Source organism: Cricetulus griseus, chromosome 2 (assembly GCF_003668045.3).
Source record: "Cricetulus griseus strain 17A/GY chromosome 2, alternate assembly CriGri-PICRH-1.0, whole genome shotgun sequence".
Taxonomy (NCBI): Eukaryota; Metazoa; Chordata; class Mammalia; order Rodentia; family Cricetidae; genus Cricetulus; species Cricetulus griseus.
In genome coordinates, this window is record NC_048595.1 from 282,972,265 (window position 1) to 282,991,022 (window position 18,758).

An 18,758-nucleotide genomic window follows, 5' to 3' on the forward strand; every position below is an offset into this window, starting at 1 on the left:
TGTAATTGGCACCAAACTCTAACTAGCAGGGAGGGTTCACTAGCAGCAACAGTGCTGGGAAGATTCCAAAGTCTTACGTCTCCAGGACATGTAGAGGGCATGGTACCTGGGACAACCATTTATACTAGCTACGGTTAGTTTAGGGCAGGGGAAAATGCATACCAGACAGGAAACAGCTGGCTTCAAAATCAGTCTCTGCATTTTAAGACAAGGTTAAAAAACCAAAACAGCAACAAACAGAAAACCCATTTTCTGTATGTACACAGTAATGTTGAATTCTCTACTAGTGCCTCGGGCAACTATATGAATTAAGCAGAGAAAAAGGGAACCTGGAAGACAGCAGCAGAAAGACAGAATTATCTTCTATAGTAGTAGATGTGTGACTTTAAAGGATCAGAAATGTTGAGTGAGAATTGCACGGTAGTCTATGTATACCAAGTAGAAGTCTTTCTAAGAGAGCAGTTGCTGCAACGAGTCACAGATAAACATGATATTCAGACACGGAGCTCTGCTACCTTGGCTGCCTTTATTGTCTCTAAAGCAATGGAAACGAACCAGTTCAGTTTGATTACATCAGATGAATAATCAGAGAATCCCAATGTGATTTCTATTTCCTCAAGTTGTCTGGTTAAAACTGTATTGTATGGAAACACAGCATTTTTGTTTCCGGTGACAACTCTAGATCTATGCTGTATTATAAATCACGCATGCTCCTTCCTGCTCCAGTATCCCCCATTAGGTACAGCTGCATTAGAGGCATCACTGAACATGCTTAAATCTCAAAGCTATCAGCAGCTCCATAGAGGGGGAAAAAGCCTACCCCTACCACAGTAATATGAAGAGATGTTGTCATTAAAGAAAATAGAAAACACACACACCAAACAAACCAGTTACCCTATGGGTGCTTAACTGTTGGAAATTTTCCTCTAGAAAGAATCATCTCAGAACTTACATCTACCACATGCTTAACCTCATCGTGGTTGGCAGAGTTGATGGCTTCATCCTTGATTTTCTTTAACCCTGCCTCCTTTGCAGATACCCAGGATGAGAACTCAGAAAACCTGAAAACACACAAGAATTTTATTACAAAAGGGACAAACTCTCAGGAAAGTGAGGTAAATTTCTCTATTTTGAATTCAGAGAAATGGAGTCAGTGATGACTAAATTGACGGCATTTTCTTGGAAACATTAACATGAATCCCAAGGCAAGTGTGAGGTCAGTAACTTAATCTGAGGCTAATAACTTAAATGGAGTTTAGCTGAGGACACGATGTATCTCGGGGCTTGAGAGGAAAGACACTACTTGAGATCTGGCTCCATGCATCTCAACAGAGTGACATTAACCAATAGAAGCAGCCACTCCTCGATGAGGAGGGGAATGGAAGAAAACCAAGAGTTTGGGCCTCAAGAACATCTGCATTATTTTGAAATAAAATCCAGACACTGTTTTAGACTGAAACCCATTTAAAAAAAATAAAAAAATGAAGTACCTTTGTACAAAAACATGGGCAAGACTAAAGTAATCTGATTTTCTTATTGCCTAAAACAAAATCTATACCATCCCCTGTTCTATAACAATCTCTGAAGAAAAGAAGATGGACTGCAGACCCCTGGAAATGCCCCAGTACCTGCTCGTGTAGTTCTCTCTCATTATGATAGACTGGGGCTGTCTCTGCAAATGTACCTGCTAGTATAGTCCTTCCACTTGTCCGGGTCATCAATGAGCATCATGTAAGTACTATCAATGGAAGCTTTGAGCTCTTTGAGAGCCATGTGACAGGCTCCAGATGTGTCCCTGACTGGGTCCCGGACTGGGAGCTTCACACACAGTTCCTCTATGAGCTGCAGTCTCTTCTCACAGAGGTGATGAGGACCCTTGTCACTGAAGAAAACCTAAGACATGAGAAACATGTTCACTATCTTGGTGAGAAGCCGCAAAACACCTCTACAGTCTCACAGGAAAACTAAAAGCAGATTCACGGGGGGGGGGGGGGGACCAATGTAATAAGACCATTTTCCTCAGACCATCATATCTGCAAATATCTTCATGTAGTTATGCACTTCCTATGGTATGACACACACCCTGTGTTCCTTGATGATCTTCTCACTGCCTTCTTGGGGTACCAGCTTAGTCTCTCGCTCCAGCTCAGCTCTGCACTCTTCCACAGCAGCTGAGAACCTGTTCTTCTCCACAGCAATTTTTAGGTGGAGCAAATGATAAGGTGCTTCTCCCTGGAGGTCCTGCATTCACAAAAAGACCCACAAAGACAGAATAAGGCTTTTGAGTAGGTCTATGTCCTGTTGAGAGGCCAAAATGTCCTGAACTAGTCCTCTCTTACTCCCGACTCTCCGAAATGCAGAGCAGGTTCAAGAACATGGATTTCTTGTGTTCCCATAATCTCCACTCACCTTCCACTGTTTGTGCAGCTTTCTGACAGCCTCCTGCAGTCCCTGCTGCTCCTGTTCTGGGAGGATGTCAGTGAGCTCATCACAGGCTTTCAAGAAAGCGTTGAGGACCCTCTGGTCCAGCTGGCTGAAGAATTCCTATCAGAGAGAGAGGAAGAACTATTCGGATGCTGCGTAGAGTAATGGCATCACAAGACATGTCCCACTGAGCCTTATAGCCAGCAGTTTCCTTCATCAAAACTTCAGGCAACTCTATCCTTCTTTGGGAACAAACTATAACCATCCACGGTTATGAGTCAGAAGTCATCACACCTGACATTTCACTATTACTTTCTCCATTTTAAGAAAAAATATCTCTGCAGTTCCTAAATTTGGTAGGGTAATCTGAAATGCTACTGGATTACCCCCAAATCTTGATTCCATGGTGATAGAGATACAGGTCCTCTTTGGTAATTCAGAATTATAGCACAGGGTCTCCAAATGCCCTTTCCTCACCTGGAACATGTGTTAGTTGTGATATCTACTGTGAGCCATCACATAACTATCATGCATGTATTTTAATACTGGTGCTGTAGATGGAACAGTGTCCCCCATGGAGTTGTATGTCACATTCATAAGAGTGATGAGGTAATGGGGAAGACCTTCCAGGCAAGGTCTCCTTCCTGACCTATGACAACATGGATAAGTGTCCATGTGTCAGCCAGAAACAGTCCTCATCGAATCCCCTCCATCGTGGCAAGCCAAACTCAGACTGCAATGCTCCAGACAGGTGAGAAAATCCACATCTACCTTCAAGGCCAGCTAGCTGCTATCTTCTTACAGCATCATGAGAGATAGAAGCACACATGTACACACACTCAGTCTTGAGAAGGCTCAGCAGCATGTATGCAGAGGCATTTTGAAACCACATGGATTCAATGCACAGAGTAGCATAACATTTACAATTATAAAAAGAGTAAGATAGATGCTTTGTGGCCACAGACTCAGGGCTCTAAAAAATGCCATCCCTAATACATGCACCATCCTTTCACATGTCAATAAATATAAAGTTCATGTTTTTATTACACTGTCCATTACCTTATACCATGCATCCATTACCAGTGTCTTCAGCACTAATGTAATTTAAACAAGAGGGAGGTGGTCTCTCAACCTTATATAATTGTGTGTCAGCTACTAAATGCTGAGTGGCATGGAGTCTATACTGTGCTATGATATCCCATGGTGGTTTATTAAATGAGCGTGAAGAACTGTCACTCAGCACCAAGTGACATGGAGTCTATATTATGCTATAATATGCCATGGTGATTTATTAAATGAGCGTGAAGAACTGTCACTGAGCGCAAGCTATTTAAGAGCATATTTAGCTATGTAAAACTCTCTGAGCTTGTAGTTTAAGAGCCTATGTCATCCATATTCACTGCTATCCTAGGAGCTCAAGAATGGTCCTGAACAGTGGCAAAGCAGTTTTTCTTGCAGTTCTTTTGATGCTGTTTGTTGGGTCTGATGCCTTTATAGTCCATGCCTTGCTGCCTCTGCCTACTTCCCTATATTAGGTCAGTCTTTTTATTTTACTATCTGAGATCAGTTGTCTGCCCACGTAGGTCAGATGTACCGCATAGAGTAGACTCACTGTGTGTTTCCGAAGGAGTTCCTCGGGATCCCCCTTCTCTTCTAAGCCCTCCTGAGCAACCCGTAGCACCTTCTCCAACTCTGCCCGAGACTCCTCAAATTTCTTCATTAAACGACTGTTGGCTTCCACATGCTTCTTCCATTCTCCAGTTTTCTTGATCATATTCTTAATGCAAAAAATAAGTCAATCCTTGGTACCCATGCATTCACTCCAGGAGCCTCAAGCATACCAACATGCACAAAAATGAGAGACCCTTACATCAAACGACGTGGTGTCTGTACATAATGTAGACACATCATCTGGCATACTCTAAAACTAACCCATCTCTGTATGACTTTCAATAATCCACCAGCAATGCTATGTAAATGCTTGTATTACTTAAATAATAATGGCAACAACCAAAGAGATGTACATGACATGTTCAGTACAGAGGTGAGTTTTTCTTTAAATTTCAATTTAGTGTTGAAACCACCTATAGATGGGCCACCTATAGTTTGGAATATACTACAAACCATAACTGGAAGCTGCTTCATCAGTACTGAGGTTTCATTTGGCCAGGTCACAGTATTATGGCATCACTATGAATTATTAATATCATTATTTGTTTAGAAAGCATTTGGAGGGAAGATAGTTCATTATAAGGTCAATTTATTATAAGGTTATTAATGTTAGGGAAAAAAGTAATGAAATGTTTGGTTTTCAAGTACCAGAGAGTGCGGTGTGTTGTCCTTGATCTCGGTTTTCCCGGATTTACATATATAAAGCAGGGAGATGAATTTACCTGGAAGGCATGGCGGACATCTGCTGTCTGTCTCTGTAGCTTCGTGTTGTCCCAGTTCTTTAACACGGGGCTCAAGGTGACGAGCTTCTGGACACTTTGACTGCCCTTCTCTACAAGTGCCAAGATTTTCTTACAGCTTTCTTGGCAAGCTAACAGCTCCTACAAGGAAAGGAAAGACACAGGGGTATTAGTTATGTGCCAGAATGAAAGGGAGGGAGGGGAGAAGATAGAGAGGAAAATAAGAAGAAAGGGAGGGAGGCACCAGTGTAAGTAACAGCATTGTACAGCATTTAGACTTTTAATGAGAAATAAGCAAAATAAAAAATACAGAGAAACAGTCCTTTTCAAAAGATCTTGATTTAAGCAATCATTGAAATCAGTGCTTTTTATATGTGCCATTTAAATGTCACAGTGAGGTTTTAGACTTCTTTATGTTTCATGCACATCTTATTAACATTAAGAAAATGACAGAACATAAAAGTGGTCTAGTTTCTGAATTCCTCCAACTGGCTGTTAGGCAGACCTGTGGCTTTTCAAGAGAACAATCAAATCTAATATACTTACCAGGTTTTAATTATACTAAGTAAATTTAACACAATGCACACTTCCTTTAGTGTATCCAATGCTAAAGATTTTACATAACTTGTTTACTCCAGATTTGAAAGGATACAGTTCAAGCTATCCTCCTTCCTAATGAGACCTAATCAAAGCAAGCAGAAGACTAACAGGCCTGGGGAACTGCTTGCTCTTGCCACACCATTCAAATGGGATGCAGCATTGATGGACAGGACCCTTCCTTCTGCCTCTTGGCCTTGCATCCTACCAATTAGCCTTCTGGGAGATAGTCACTTCTGTCTTGAGGACACAATGCTTGCATTTCTGCATTTTCAAATGTTTTGAAGAGAACATTCAAACTGTTCATTTGGATGCCATTTTGGTCACCTAAACGCAAATATTTAAACCAGACCTTTTTTCTCTGACAAAATAAGTTTAGGGCTTACCTTTTCCTTTTGAAAAATTAGAAGTTTAAGGAGTAGAAATTGAAAATATGTTATAAAAATATTAACATGTGTTGTCAATAATATATGACTTTAATGATGGAAAGATTATTTAACCATGTTTTAGGAAGCTAGGGAATGTTAACAAAATAAATGAATTTTCATTCTATATGCCATGATATCATTAGAATAGTGTGTTCTAATAATGATTGTAACTATACTATCAATAATAATAATAATAATAATAATAATAATATAAATTATTGAATAGTTATTGTATGATATGGCCACTATTGACGTAAGATGAAGAAAGTTAATAAACAGTTAGCCATGTGCTACAACAAACCTAAACTCTGACTATCTTGTCACTCATTTCAGACACACTGTCAATCTACTAGCTGAAGCTGCCCCTTCTATGAATTTATTTCAGTTAGTGTAGTGGCAAAGGTTTCCTACATTTACACCCTCAAGTAAAGGACGGACCCACTCAAGATAAGCCAAGTAAACAGGTTATTTGATTGAGCCTCTCACTAGGAAATTCGGAGCACACAGATCTGCTCACTAAATATAAATATAAAATTCACAGCAAGCTAATTTCCATAATTTCATGGTTATTTAAATAAATGTATTCCCACAAAGGACAGACACCATAAAACAAATATTATCAATACCTGGTTGAAATAGGGTACAATTGCATATTTAATCTATACATTTAAAAAGCATAGACACAAGGGATCAAGGCATGAGAGGCTTGTGCACTCTTAGAAAAAATTAACCATTTTATCAGCTAGTGAGGTAACTGATGAGGCCTTGAGACACATGTGCAGTGCCAAGTCAACAGAAAGACAGAAAACTTGAACACTCACATATGTGTCCTATTCTTCCTAAAGTACAAATGAAAAAAATAATGTTTTACATTAAACTTTTCTTGAACCTTATTCATGAAATAGGATCCCTAGATTTGTTGGAGGAAATACAGGGTTAGACAGTTAAATAGCCTGTGATAGAGGGGAAGCAGAGACCTTTCTACTATTGGGGGCCCTTTTCATTTCCAGACAAGACAGCAGATTTGATCTTCTAAATATAGCACTTATTCTGGAGAACCACTGTGGAGATCCCACCTCCCACATTTGGCATTCAGAATGTATGTATGTAGAACAGGCAATGAGAAATGGTGGCCAGTGTCATCGCTCGTGTGGCCAGTTCAAAGATGCAGAGAAAGGTGCTCACAATGGATTCCTTTTCCTAAGTGTCCTCAACTCAGAATTTTCCTTCAAATAAGCATACAAAGTAAGAAGTTTTCATGTCATTATCAGACACATTTAGTTTTGATGTCTTCACTCCTCTGCCTGGTGCCTCCTTCCCTTATCTCCCAAGGAACTTCTTAATCCAGAGTTGTGCAGCCTAGTTCTGACTTGATCCAGGTGTTCAATCTGACTGTACCCTGGAAACAGTTCAAGTCTCCAGTCCTTCCACTAAGCACAGAGCAGGTTTTCTTTTCTAGATAAGACATACACTTAGCTTTGAGCTACTAGTGCCCCACTATTCTGGAAAAATACCTTTTAGACTAACTGTATTCTATGACAGTCAAAAATGCTCCAATCTTAATAAATACACTTTAAAATGAGGATTATCTCTGACAGGGAGTTTTCTTACCTGGTGTTTTTGCTTAAAAAGAGAGCTAGATTGTGCTTCATGCTCAAGGACCGACATAATCTCGTTGATTTTCCCAAGTGAGTCGTAGAAGGATGTGATCTGTGTCTCCAGTTCTTCCAAAGGAACTGACAGCTGCTGGGCCTCAGACAATAGTGGGGAGTAACATTCTTTGACCTTTGAAAGTGCAAAGAACAAAACAAATCCATGAAGGGCCATTAAGTTCCCAAAGCTCCAGCTTTGCCCTTAGTTCTCAAGAACTTTTCGTGTGATGGTCACTTGGCACTACGGCATCTCTGAAGATGGTTCCCTTATTTTGTGCTATGTGATTGTGCTTTGTTGTTAAAAAATAAACAAAAACCACTAAAATACTATGCCACTGAGACAAATGAAGGACTGTGTAGTTTTCTCATGAAAATTCATCTAAGTTGTCCATCTGGATGGCAATCACCATGTAAATTATTACATTTAGAGAGGCAGATGGCATCCAATTCCTCTTTAAACACCACACTATTCACTTCCACTTTGGCACTGAAATCTGATCTGAGGCAGTCACGAATTATTACCACACTATCTAGAGGACACGAGGCTTCTAGTTTGATGTTCTCGAGCTTCTGCACGTGAACTCTAAGCCTAGACAAACCTATTAACCACCTCTTCTAGATACCCTTTTTTCTTCCTCTCACCAGCTCCAGGCTTTGCCTCTCTGTTTGTCCATGTCATATTCATCCCAAGAACATGTTATACACCAATTTTTTCATGAAGGTTCCCATGTCAGAGGTAGTTGACCCGATCTAAACTGTCCAGCCCTCATCTGTCTTTGTTTTTAATATCTCTACATCTACATTTTCTTCATGTTGAGGTCCCAAGTTCTTAGCATTTCAGAGTTCTATAAGGTCTCTGTCTAACTGCCTTTGCACTGAACTCTAGTATCTTATAATTGTCAAGGAAATCTCCTCTCTCCTTGTTATCTTCAGCTTTTTAAAGTAAGATTAATACTCTCAGAAGACCAAGAAAAGAGAATTACTTTATAATAACAATAAAAATAATGATGAATTAACTATATCAGTAATAGTCCATAAACAATATTTAAAGTAAATATTGCCTTTTGCTACACTGTTGCAGAAGTGCATATGTAGAAATACATCCGTATTCTAGAATATGCTGTTGAAAGGTAAGTTCATCAATTGAAAGCTACCATCTCTACTGCAAAGAGACTCCACAGTCATTTGCTTGAACAACCCCAAGAGAATCTATTGATATGTATCAACTCATTGCTTTATTGATCTTTCCTGGGTTGGAGAGAAAAGCTGTCAGCATACTGCATCCCAAACAATGGAAAGAAAACATGCCTTAAACCAGGCTGGGTAGACACTCCTGTCATCTTAACACCCAGGAAACAAAGGCAGAAGGACTGACAGAAGAGGAAGTCCAACTTGTCTCCCTAGTAAACTCCAGGACAGCCAGGGACACATAGGGAGATCCCGTCTCTAAAAACAGTAATAGTATCAACAACTACAAGAAAGGGAACACACACGCACACACACACACACACACACACACACACACACACACAGAGAGAGAGAGAGAGAGAGAGAGAGAGAGAGAGAGAGAGAGAGAGAGAATGTAGCTTAGATGAACACAAGGACACAATGTACTTTTCCAATTGTTATACCAAACCACTGCACCTGGACATGGATGAGAGGTGTAAGCCATAAAACCACAGAAATACAGCCCAGCAAATTATTGGAAAGTTGAAAACAATGGCTTTTTATTGTACCTGGTTGGTTTTTTTTTTTCAAATTTTGCTGGTACATAAGAGTAAAACTGTTCATTACAGTTAAGTTTAAATGAATTCTATCTAGAATGTTAGAATGAAATGAGTTGAAAATGATATGTATAAAGTATAATAAACTGACAATATTTTAAACCCATTATCCTTCTGTTTTCACTTTTCTTTGCATTTGTTTATCTTTTTCCATTAATTCTTTAATACTGATTTTATCTGTTAGTCTCCCTCTTCTCTTTTATTTCATTGACCTTCACAATTCACCGACACCTCATCATACAATACTGCAACTCACATGCTGTTCCACTTACTTACTAGAAGGTAATTACCCACACTAAGTTAATTTTGAAAACAATGAAATCTTCTTTAAACCAAAGGTTAGATCAAAGATTCTAATGGAACTCTCAAAGCTCTTAATTAGAAGTCCCTCAACAAGTGGGGCCATGCTAGCAAAAGACAGATGAGATTTATATTAAGTAAATATTAACAAAATCTCAGCTCTATGTGTAGTCTTCTCCTCTTCCTCTTTGCCTATATCTGTCTACATTTCTTCTTCCATCCTTTCTGTTTTATAACACTTAGGTGCTTTCTCCTCAAAAACACAGATTTCTTCCACTGAAGCAGAGCCTAAATTAAGAGAGGTGTCAACTGGCCTCAGTGGCCCATCTATTTTTTAATATATATCAAAGTTTCTAAATCAAGAATCTCAGTATGGCTCAAAGGTACAATTAGTGGACCAGTCAAGGATGCACCCATGGGTAACCAAGAAGATCAAAAGCATCTCAAGGTAGCACGGTTGCCTCACAGCATGTTGTAGTGTGAAGTATTTTCCCACCTTGGACAGTTGTTCTTTGAGCCTGGACATGGTTGTAAACATTTCATTAGCTTCTTCTTGGGGACTTTCTTTGGCAATGAGATGTGCTGTCTTGGTGATCATCTTGTACTGAGCATCCATCACAGGCACCCTCTTCTCAATATCCTGTGTCAATCATTGAAGCCACTCAATTAGTGCTCAACACATGCCGTTTCAGTTGCAGGATCCCACAAAAGATGGGACAAAAATCAACATGTACTGTGTAAAATTCTATCCTCATCACCAACTCCAGTAGGAAAGCCATTGCTTCCCCTTTTAACTGTCATGCAGGCAACACTATACTAAATGCATACATTAAAACTTCTTTTTTAAAGGACTCAGACATTCTTAAGTCAACACCAAGATTAGTTGACATAACATTTATACTTTCTAAAATATGTTAATTCAGTATGGAAACACTCACACTTGTAATACTTGTAAATGTATGTAAATAGCATGGGAGAAATCCTGACTTTAAGAATTAAACTGAAATTTGAAAAACCTATTGTCACTGTAGAAAACTTAGAAATTTAGTATGGTGGAAATTTTAATTTCTTATCATCTCACACACTCACAGTGGCAATTAAAGTCAACACCTTACCACAGTTGCTCCACTTTTCTCTGATGTGTGTTTGTGCTTTTAAGTTTTGTAAAGTTAAAAGGACAACACTTTGGGCTACTTTTCTCATTTAGGAAATCGTTCAAGTTTCTTCTGTCATCTGATAATTTTATTATTTCATACAACAAACACTTTACAGTTTAGGGCTCTGAAAGTTGCTTTTGTTTTTTTTCTAATATTTCATAATTTGTATAAAGAAAACGAATTCCATGTCGAAAAATTATTTTGAAATTACTTCATATGTTCAAATGGTATCTTTTCAAGATTCAAGTTTATTTTCTGTGACAGTCAGCAAATGTGTAAACCAATTAAAATGATCCTTAGGATACAAAAATAGCTTTTTTGATGACCAGAGCAACCTGGCTAGTTTTTATTTTCACAGTACGTTTTTCATTTTTTGATTCAGAAAGTTCTTACCTCCAAGTCTTGAATCAATAACTTGACATTAATTAGAGAGACATCTAAGGGCTCAGAGAGCTTCCTGTGAGCTTCGGTAGCAAAACCAGAGAGGGTGGTAGTATAGTCTATGTATTCCTTCTTCATTCTGTCCACCTCGTCAGCTCTTGCATACTGTGAGGAGAGTGTGGAGAGAAGCATGGGAAAGCCATTAAGCTGTGATTCTAGAAGCTCATGGCCTTCGCTGTGACAAAATTCTAACTCCTGATATTTATTTTAGATAAGTTTGAAATAAATTCAGCTAATTTGACAGGAAAAAAAGGAAGAAGCAAACAGTGGAGAGGCAGGATTTGAAAAGTAAATCTCTCTGTCTGTGCAGGCTCCATATGTCAATATAATCCTCAACCAAATGCTACATTCTGTTAATTTTCCTCCATCATATGCAGCAAAGAATGAATAACTAGCAATGAAATACAAACAGTATGAAACACTTCTATATTCTACCTTAATACGCCTAGCCAAATTGCCTCTCAGCAAACTGTTTATCACATGGATAACACCATGTCTGAAGTGAATATGAAGCTGAAAGACATACTTGCTTGACTTCCATGAACAGCTCCCTCCATCGTCCATTTAGCAAGAGCAATTGCTGTTTGAGGTCACGGGACACAATCTCGTCACAAGTCTCAATCAGGAAATTGCCAGCATCGTTCATGGCTGTGTGCTGCTGAATCCAGTGAGGCAAATTTCGAAAAAAATCCTAGGCAAGAAAGGACATGCACTTATAAGTCACAAGCCAAATGCTAATACCGGATATGAAGATCAAGTGTGTGTAAGCTTTAAGATGGATTTCAACTATCTTCCAAAACTCAGATTTTTAAATAAAATTTCAAAATATGAGCTAGAAATGCCAGTTGTCTTTGTTTTTTATCTTTTCTCTCTTTTTTTCCATGTACACATGCACATACATACACGTGCACATACGTGTGTATGCACACTCTTGGTTCTATGGCTGCACTTGTGCGTATACACATGTGCATATGAAAGTCAGAAGACAGCATCTTCCTTTCAGCATCAGTGACTCCATCATCCACCTGTTTGTTTTTTGTGTTCTCTTTTCTTTTGAGTGGGGGGGTCTCTCACTGGCTCGGGACTGGCCAAGTATGTTAGGCTGGCCAGCCAGTGAGTCATAGAAATGCATCTGTCCTTGCCTCCCCAGAATGGGAGTTACACAAGCCATGACACCTGCATATTTTTACATGGATTCTGGGGACTCAAAATAAGACGTTATCAAGCACTTTACTAACTAGGCTATCTCCCAAGCCCATTTTCGTTTTGAACAATTGTGCTCTAATCTGCTGCTCAGGCTAGTCCCAAACTTGTAGGCTCAAACAATCCTGCCCCCCATACTGAGTCAAATGGACAGCTGGGACTATGGGCATGTGCCAATGCACCTGCCCCTGTGCCATCATACAAGAACATCTATGGCACATTTTGCTAAAGACAAAGTAAAAAAAGAGAGAGACCATTTTCTCATTTTCTATATGAAGCAGCAATCAGTTCTTCAAACGTCAGACTTTTTCTTACTTATTTTTCTTTTTTTACATACCAATAAAAATGAGTGCAAGCAGTCTAAAATTGGAATATATATATATATATATATATACATACATATATGTGCATATATAGTATGTTCAGATATCAGAGGAAACATTTTTAGGTCAGACATTTAGGTCAAGGACCTTGGACACAGTAGCTTCCTATCTTATTTATGTAAGGGAATGCACTTGGCAGTGAAACAGCTTCCATCTCATTTCAGATTAGGTGCATGTGTTCACACATGTGCACACTCATCACAGTGCAAACATAACTCCAGCTTCATTCCATAAGCCATGTGTGGGAGACTTTCCTACACAAATAGCTGGGAACACTCCTGTTTCTGGTTGCTATGTTGCTTTGGATCAAACCAACACACATGACATGTACCAGGGCATTGTTCATCTGATTAGTAAAAGACCAAATCTGCATGGGTCTATGCTTATTGCCTTTTTTAGATATACAAGAATATTCAACCCATATCAATGAAGAAGCAAGAGAACAATATTGAAATGATGCGTGGGTTGGTACAAACATGCAACAGATGAACAAATCTTGGATAAATGGTTAATAATAACAGAGGTAATTTATTCCAATGCATCTACTACACTTCTTTATGGGCACTTTACAGTATAAGGCCCTTTATATCTATATTGATTTTCCATGTGAAAACATCAGGTTTATATATACGAACTATATATATGTATATATATATATATATACATACATATATATGTGTGTGTGTGTGTGTGTGTGTGTGTGTGTGTGTGTGTGTGTGTGTGCACATACATGTGACTATCCATTTTATTTAATATTTCCATGTAAGGGATGTTGGAGTAAGACAGTTACTACCATGTGCACATTCATACATGTTTAAATATTGTGAAAAGGAAAAAGACCTCAATCCTAGGCAGAATGAATGAAACTCTTTATGGAGTGACTCTAAAACCCCAAAGAGAATATCTAAAGAGATCAAGGTGGTGGTCCAGCTATTCCATGGGTGTGAACTGTCACACAAATTCAGTCGTGTGTGTGTGTGTGTGTGTGTGTGTGTGTGTGTGTGTGTGTGTGTGTGTGCAGCCTTATGTAGGTAACTACAGCTGTGAATAGGAAATCTACAAAGGCTAAGCCCTAGACATCTATACAGACCTCAGTGTGCACATAACGCCTCCTACTGGCCATTAGATTTGGCTACCCCTTTATCAATAGTCGATTACTGACACTTACTGCCCTTCTGAGTGAAAAAGTTGAATGGATCGGTCTTACAGGGAACTGTTTTAACAGAACTTTGACTATCCAGTATTTACAGGGGCAGGTCTAATTTCATTTAACTCACCTGGGGGGTAAACCTCTTAAGTGAGAATCCTTGAGTCATACTTGCAAATATCTTGACAAGCCCTAGTGAACTCTACTGTGAGAAATCTCTCCTCCGTGATTCCCCAGCATGGCTTTTCGTGTGAACAGTCTTACCTTCTTGGCATTTTCTGATTGACTTAGCATCTTTTCAGCATCTTCTAGCCAGGCTTGAAGACTGGCCACGGTATCACCATAGCGATCCCAGTTGGAGATCACCTCCTCCAGCATGCTCCTCACGCTCCTCACTTCCACTGAGAGATTCCTCCACTGGGCAGTGGTTTCATTCATGAATTTCATCACATTCTCAGCTTCTTCCACTACAGCAGAAATAAACAGTCACAATCTCCATTCTGTACTTTACCACCCCCTCTATGTTTTTTCCTGTGTTCTTGTACACTGGAGGCGAGAGCCTCTTTCAGACATACAAGATTCCATTCCCAATGATTATGGCAGACATTTACAAATTTTAAGCAAATATATCTTACAAAGTTTATCTTCACAGTAATTTTAGCTCTCATATCTATATTCAAGTTATTTCACTTTTTTGCCTTTAATCCCCTTGGAATTGAAACTAGGCCGAAAAATTGCAACTTAGAAAAATGAATGCTTATTTTGTTCTGTCTTAGACGATTACACACAGAAAGAATGCCATTGTGCAAGGCAGACACCTCACAGACTCACTCTGTCCTCTCCGAGTTAAAAGCATTGTCACAAAGTTATCAAAAAAAAAGTCATAGTAAAAAATAATTGATCTGATCCCATAGAATCCTGTTGGTTTTAAATTCTACTTAAGTCAGAACCACACCAACTTACTTTTCTCATTAGTGGGTGTTAACTGTAGAGGATGCTAAGTTTCATTGTGATGCTTGCACACATGCATGTAAAGAACTTGGATCATATTCACCCCAATTGTCCTCACTTACTCTTCTCCCTCCTACACAGCCCCCTCAGCTAATCCCACGGTGTGCTTTACCTGAGCCGTCTGCTTTGACGTACATCTCGGCTGTCTGTTTCAGGATCTGGTATGTCACTTCATATTGTTCAAAGAATTTGCTGTTTTCTATAAAAGACTAGGAAAAGGAACATGCTTGCTTAGCAGGGAGCAAACATTAGGCCTGTGCACAGTGACAAGGTTAATTATCCAATTCTTTCAACCTTATTCTACTGGAAAATACAAAATTCCACTGTCATGGATTATTCTGGTAATATGAAGCCCATATTCTGTGCCTAGGTTTTCAATATCACCTCAACACCAGACTGAGAAAATGTTCTATTTCTTGACCACACAGAGGTTTGCTTTTCCAAAAGAACAGAATTTTCTCTAGAGGACGTGTGCCTAACATTTAGAAAGCGCTAAATTTGGGGGAACATTTTAATGTCCTACTGTGTTGGAGCTGCCGAAGTCTGTTGTTCTTTGAACATTAGCCCTGGTGGATGACTGACTGCTTTGAAGAGCTTCCAGATAAAAATAAACGAGAGCGAAAATGCTTTCCTTAAATAAAAAAGTAGAAAGATTAAAAATAATTTCATATGCTATCCATATTATTGATGCTTTCATATTCCAGTTGCCTACCACAAAAATCACAGACTAAATCTACATCTGTATGTGTCTATCGTCTGCATACATAATAAAACCAGGGCTATCACATGGAGACCATAAAATTAAAAACACATATACACAAAAACTTCAGTAAATTTTGTTTTTATTAATGCTCAAAACCCCTCATATTTAAAATGTTTAAAAAGTACTCTTGTTACTCCAAGTAGAAAATTAATACAATTATAACTAGTAATGTGTCTCCAAAACGTCTTTAAATTCTCCTACCATCAGAACGGACTTTTAAGAGTTTAATCAATTACAATAGTTGGCAGGGGTCGTCACTCTGATAAAATGCAAAGTTATGCTTCACAAACTGGAGCCTTCCACGGTATGGAAGGCTCCAGTTTGTGAACTGGAGTCCTGTGTAACTGTGTAACATGCTAATTGATGCTTTATGTCAGGGTAAAAAAAATAGTTCATAAAGCAATTTAATAAGATATTCCTAGGTTTCTAGCATGGCTTACCTTGTCTCAGTGTAAATTTTAAAGGATTACATTAAACTACAATGGAGACCACTTTATATTTACAGGACATTTATAAATTATTCTCTAGAAATAAAGTGAATGCAGAAAGCTATGAATTCCATGATAGAGCAGGCTTCCATGCCTGATATTTTATTGGATGACTTTAACAGAGTTTATTGTGATTGGCTGAGAACAAAGTCTGATAATACTCATCATTATAGTAGTCACTATATTGGCTATAATGACTTAAAATACCAGTTTGCAAATTAACTACAAATGAATAAAAATATACTTATTTCTACATTTGTTTTTGACCTAAAGATAGGAGGGGAGGTAAGAATACATCAAAGAATTTGTTATCTTTGAGCTTTTTCATTAGAACAGTTAGACAACTAATTTTAAAAATAAATCCCATTTGTTATTCAGACTTTTATTGACATATATAATTGTGCTTTTTTTTTTTTTTTTGCTAACTACGGAGATGCCATCGGAACAATGATGTTTGTCTAAGAAAGCCACTTTTACAGGAGGCTTGCTAGGCCTCCCTTTTTCTGTGCTAGACATACCTCTCAGGAAAATGCACATTTTGAATTAAAATGACAAGGCTAATTTGCTTTATTAAAAATTTGGCCAAAACTGGGTTACCAAACCAAAGGAACTATTAGTGTGGATGATAAGACAAGAAAAGTTAAAGCAGCACTTAGGATTTGAAACCAAAACATTGGAAGTAAGAATATTTCTGCCTTCAAATATAGACACACTAATTAAAAACTCATTAATGCTCCCAAGAGAGCTAAACAAGGTAATTATAAATCCTTTAAAATCTAATCAGGGCTGATTATTTACATTAAAATTGTTGTAAACTCTAAGATAAATATTCATTTTATGTTGAACTTCGCAAGTTCCACAATTTCAAATGATCATCTTTCTTTCATATGAAGAATAGAAATGTTATATTACTGTGTACATGGCAAAAATGGACATTACACATTAATTAGCAAGATCACTATAAACAATTCTGATATCAAGGACCAAATCAATGACTCTGTAATCTCTGATCAATAACCTATGGTCTAACTTTTAAATATTAAAAAACTATTATTAGATTTATTATTTGTTTATGCTCTGTATAGCAGCAGCATCTATGTGCCATGCTGTATTTGTGAAAGTCAGAGGACAATCTGTGGGAGTTGGTTCTCTCTCCCCAACATGTGGGTTCCTGAGTGTACTCAGGTCATAAGGCTCAGTGGCAAGAGTTTCCCTGCTGAGCCTTCAATAACCCTCATGTTCTAATTCTTTTCATAACAAGAATGAGTGTATTTTTCAAGGATTTAAAGTACTCATTGGTTTATACCCCAGCTTGGAAGCATGCTCCGTAATTCTCCAACCCTAAAACATGGGTTACCTTTTTCTTTGGCATTTGATTAATGTCACATTGAGAAGTGACACCAAGGATGATGACTCTACATAGCTTAGATATCATTTTGCTTATTTGAAAACATAGCAACACACCATGTTTATATTCTTAAGCAAGGAAGAAAAGAATAGGATGTAAATAATAGACATTGTAGTTTTATTGAAAATCTTCACACTTTTTTGAACTTCTGAAATGAATGATTTTCCTTAAAAATCTAAAAGGATGAGGGATACTTTGTACAGTGTGTCACAGAAGGAAGAAGTATACAAAGTCTACCCTTTGGAGGAATTGCTATTATTTTTGGTTGTGAGCCTAGCCTGTAATGGATGAGCCATCTCTCCAGCCCAGAGTCTCTTATTTTACTACCACCATCATCATGATATAACGTGAAAAACTCAGGAAAGACAACATCGTAGAAACGTCAATCATTCACAAAGTCATGTGGGTAGTGACTAGCTGAAACAAGGTTAGAACACACTTCACTGTGACAAAGCTTCAGTTCCCCTCAGCTTACTACTGTTCCCTAGCCTACAAATAAGTGGCAGTGGTGATCAAACTACTATAGTGCATAAGAGTAAAATATTATTCAATTTGAAACATATTATGGGGGACTAATATTTATGAGAATGGCATTCTTAAATTCACTACAATTCAATAAACATCAATACTTTGGTCTTCAAGTTAAATTTTTTCATATATTATGCATTTAGAGAGTAATATTGGTACATGCCTGCAAAAGCTATTGATTTGGAAATATCTAGACTCCATTTCATGCCACTTATGTCACCTGGAGCACAGGATTGGGACATAAAAACTCCTGAGCCAGAGGCACAGTGCTTTATCAGTGTTCACTGTAGGATTTACTGGAAACACTCAACCTACAGGGTCTTCCCTGAGGTGGAAAGTGAAGCAGTCAAAGGCCCACAGTTATTGAAATTATTCAACAAAGTGGACCGTAAAGCCACTTCTGGAAGCTTTAACTAGGGCCTCTTCACTAGGAGACTAGAATACATGCCCAGTGGAACCTGCTGGGAGTGAAGGATGATTGTCCACTTTACACTTACACCAAATTTGCACAGCAGTTTGAAATTAGCATCACAGTGAACTCTTTAACTTTATGGAGTGGGCAGGAAGTGCTGACTTTTTGTCATGAACATCAATTCTCTATTTATATATCTTTTGAGAAGTTTGAAGAGAATT

General features: G+C 38.3%; 1 protein-coding gene across 1 annotated transcript in view; it reads right to left on the reverse strand.

The window, feature by feature from the left end:
• Positions 1-18,758, reverse strand: part of Syne1 (spectrin repeat containing nuclear envelope protein 1) — a 453,101-nt gene that overhangs the window by 303,150 nt on the left and 131,193 nt on the right. The window contains exons 15-26 of the mRNA XM_035440411.1: positions 15,051-15,147; positions 14,192-14,394; positions 11,721-11,885; positions 11,147-11,299; positions 10,093-10,236; positions 7,472-7,645; positions 4,818-4,976; positions 4,037-4,201; positions 2,410-2,544; positions 2,083-2,241; positions 1,685-1,893; positions 953-1,061 (exon numbers count right to left, since the gene is read on the reverse strand). Of these exons, the coding sequence (XP_035296302.1) occupies positions 953-1,061; positions 1,685-1,893; positions 2,083-2,241; positions 2,410-2,544; positions 4,037-4,201; positions 4,818-4,976; positions 7,472-7,645; positions 10,093-10,236; positions 11,147-11,299; positions 11,721-11,885; positions 14,192-14,394; positions 15,051-15,147 (1,872 nt within the window). The remainder of the gene's footprint in view (positions 1-952; positions 1,062-1,684; positions 1,894-2,082; positions 2,242-2,409; positions 2,545-4,036; positions 4,202-4,817; positions 4,977-7,471; positions 7,646-10,092; positions 10,237-11,146; positions 11,300-11,720; positions 11,886-14,191; positions 14,395-15,050; positions 15,148-18,758) is intronic.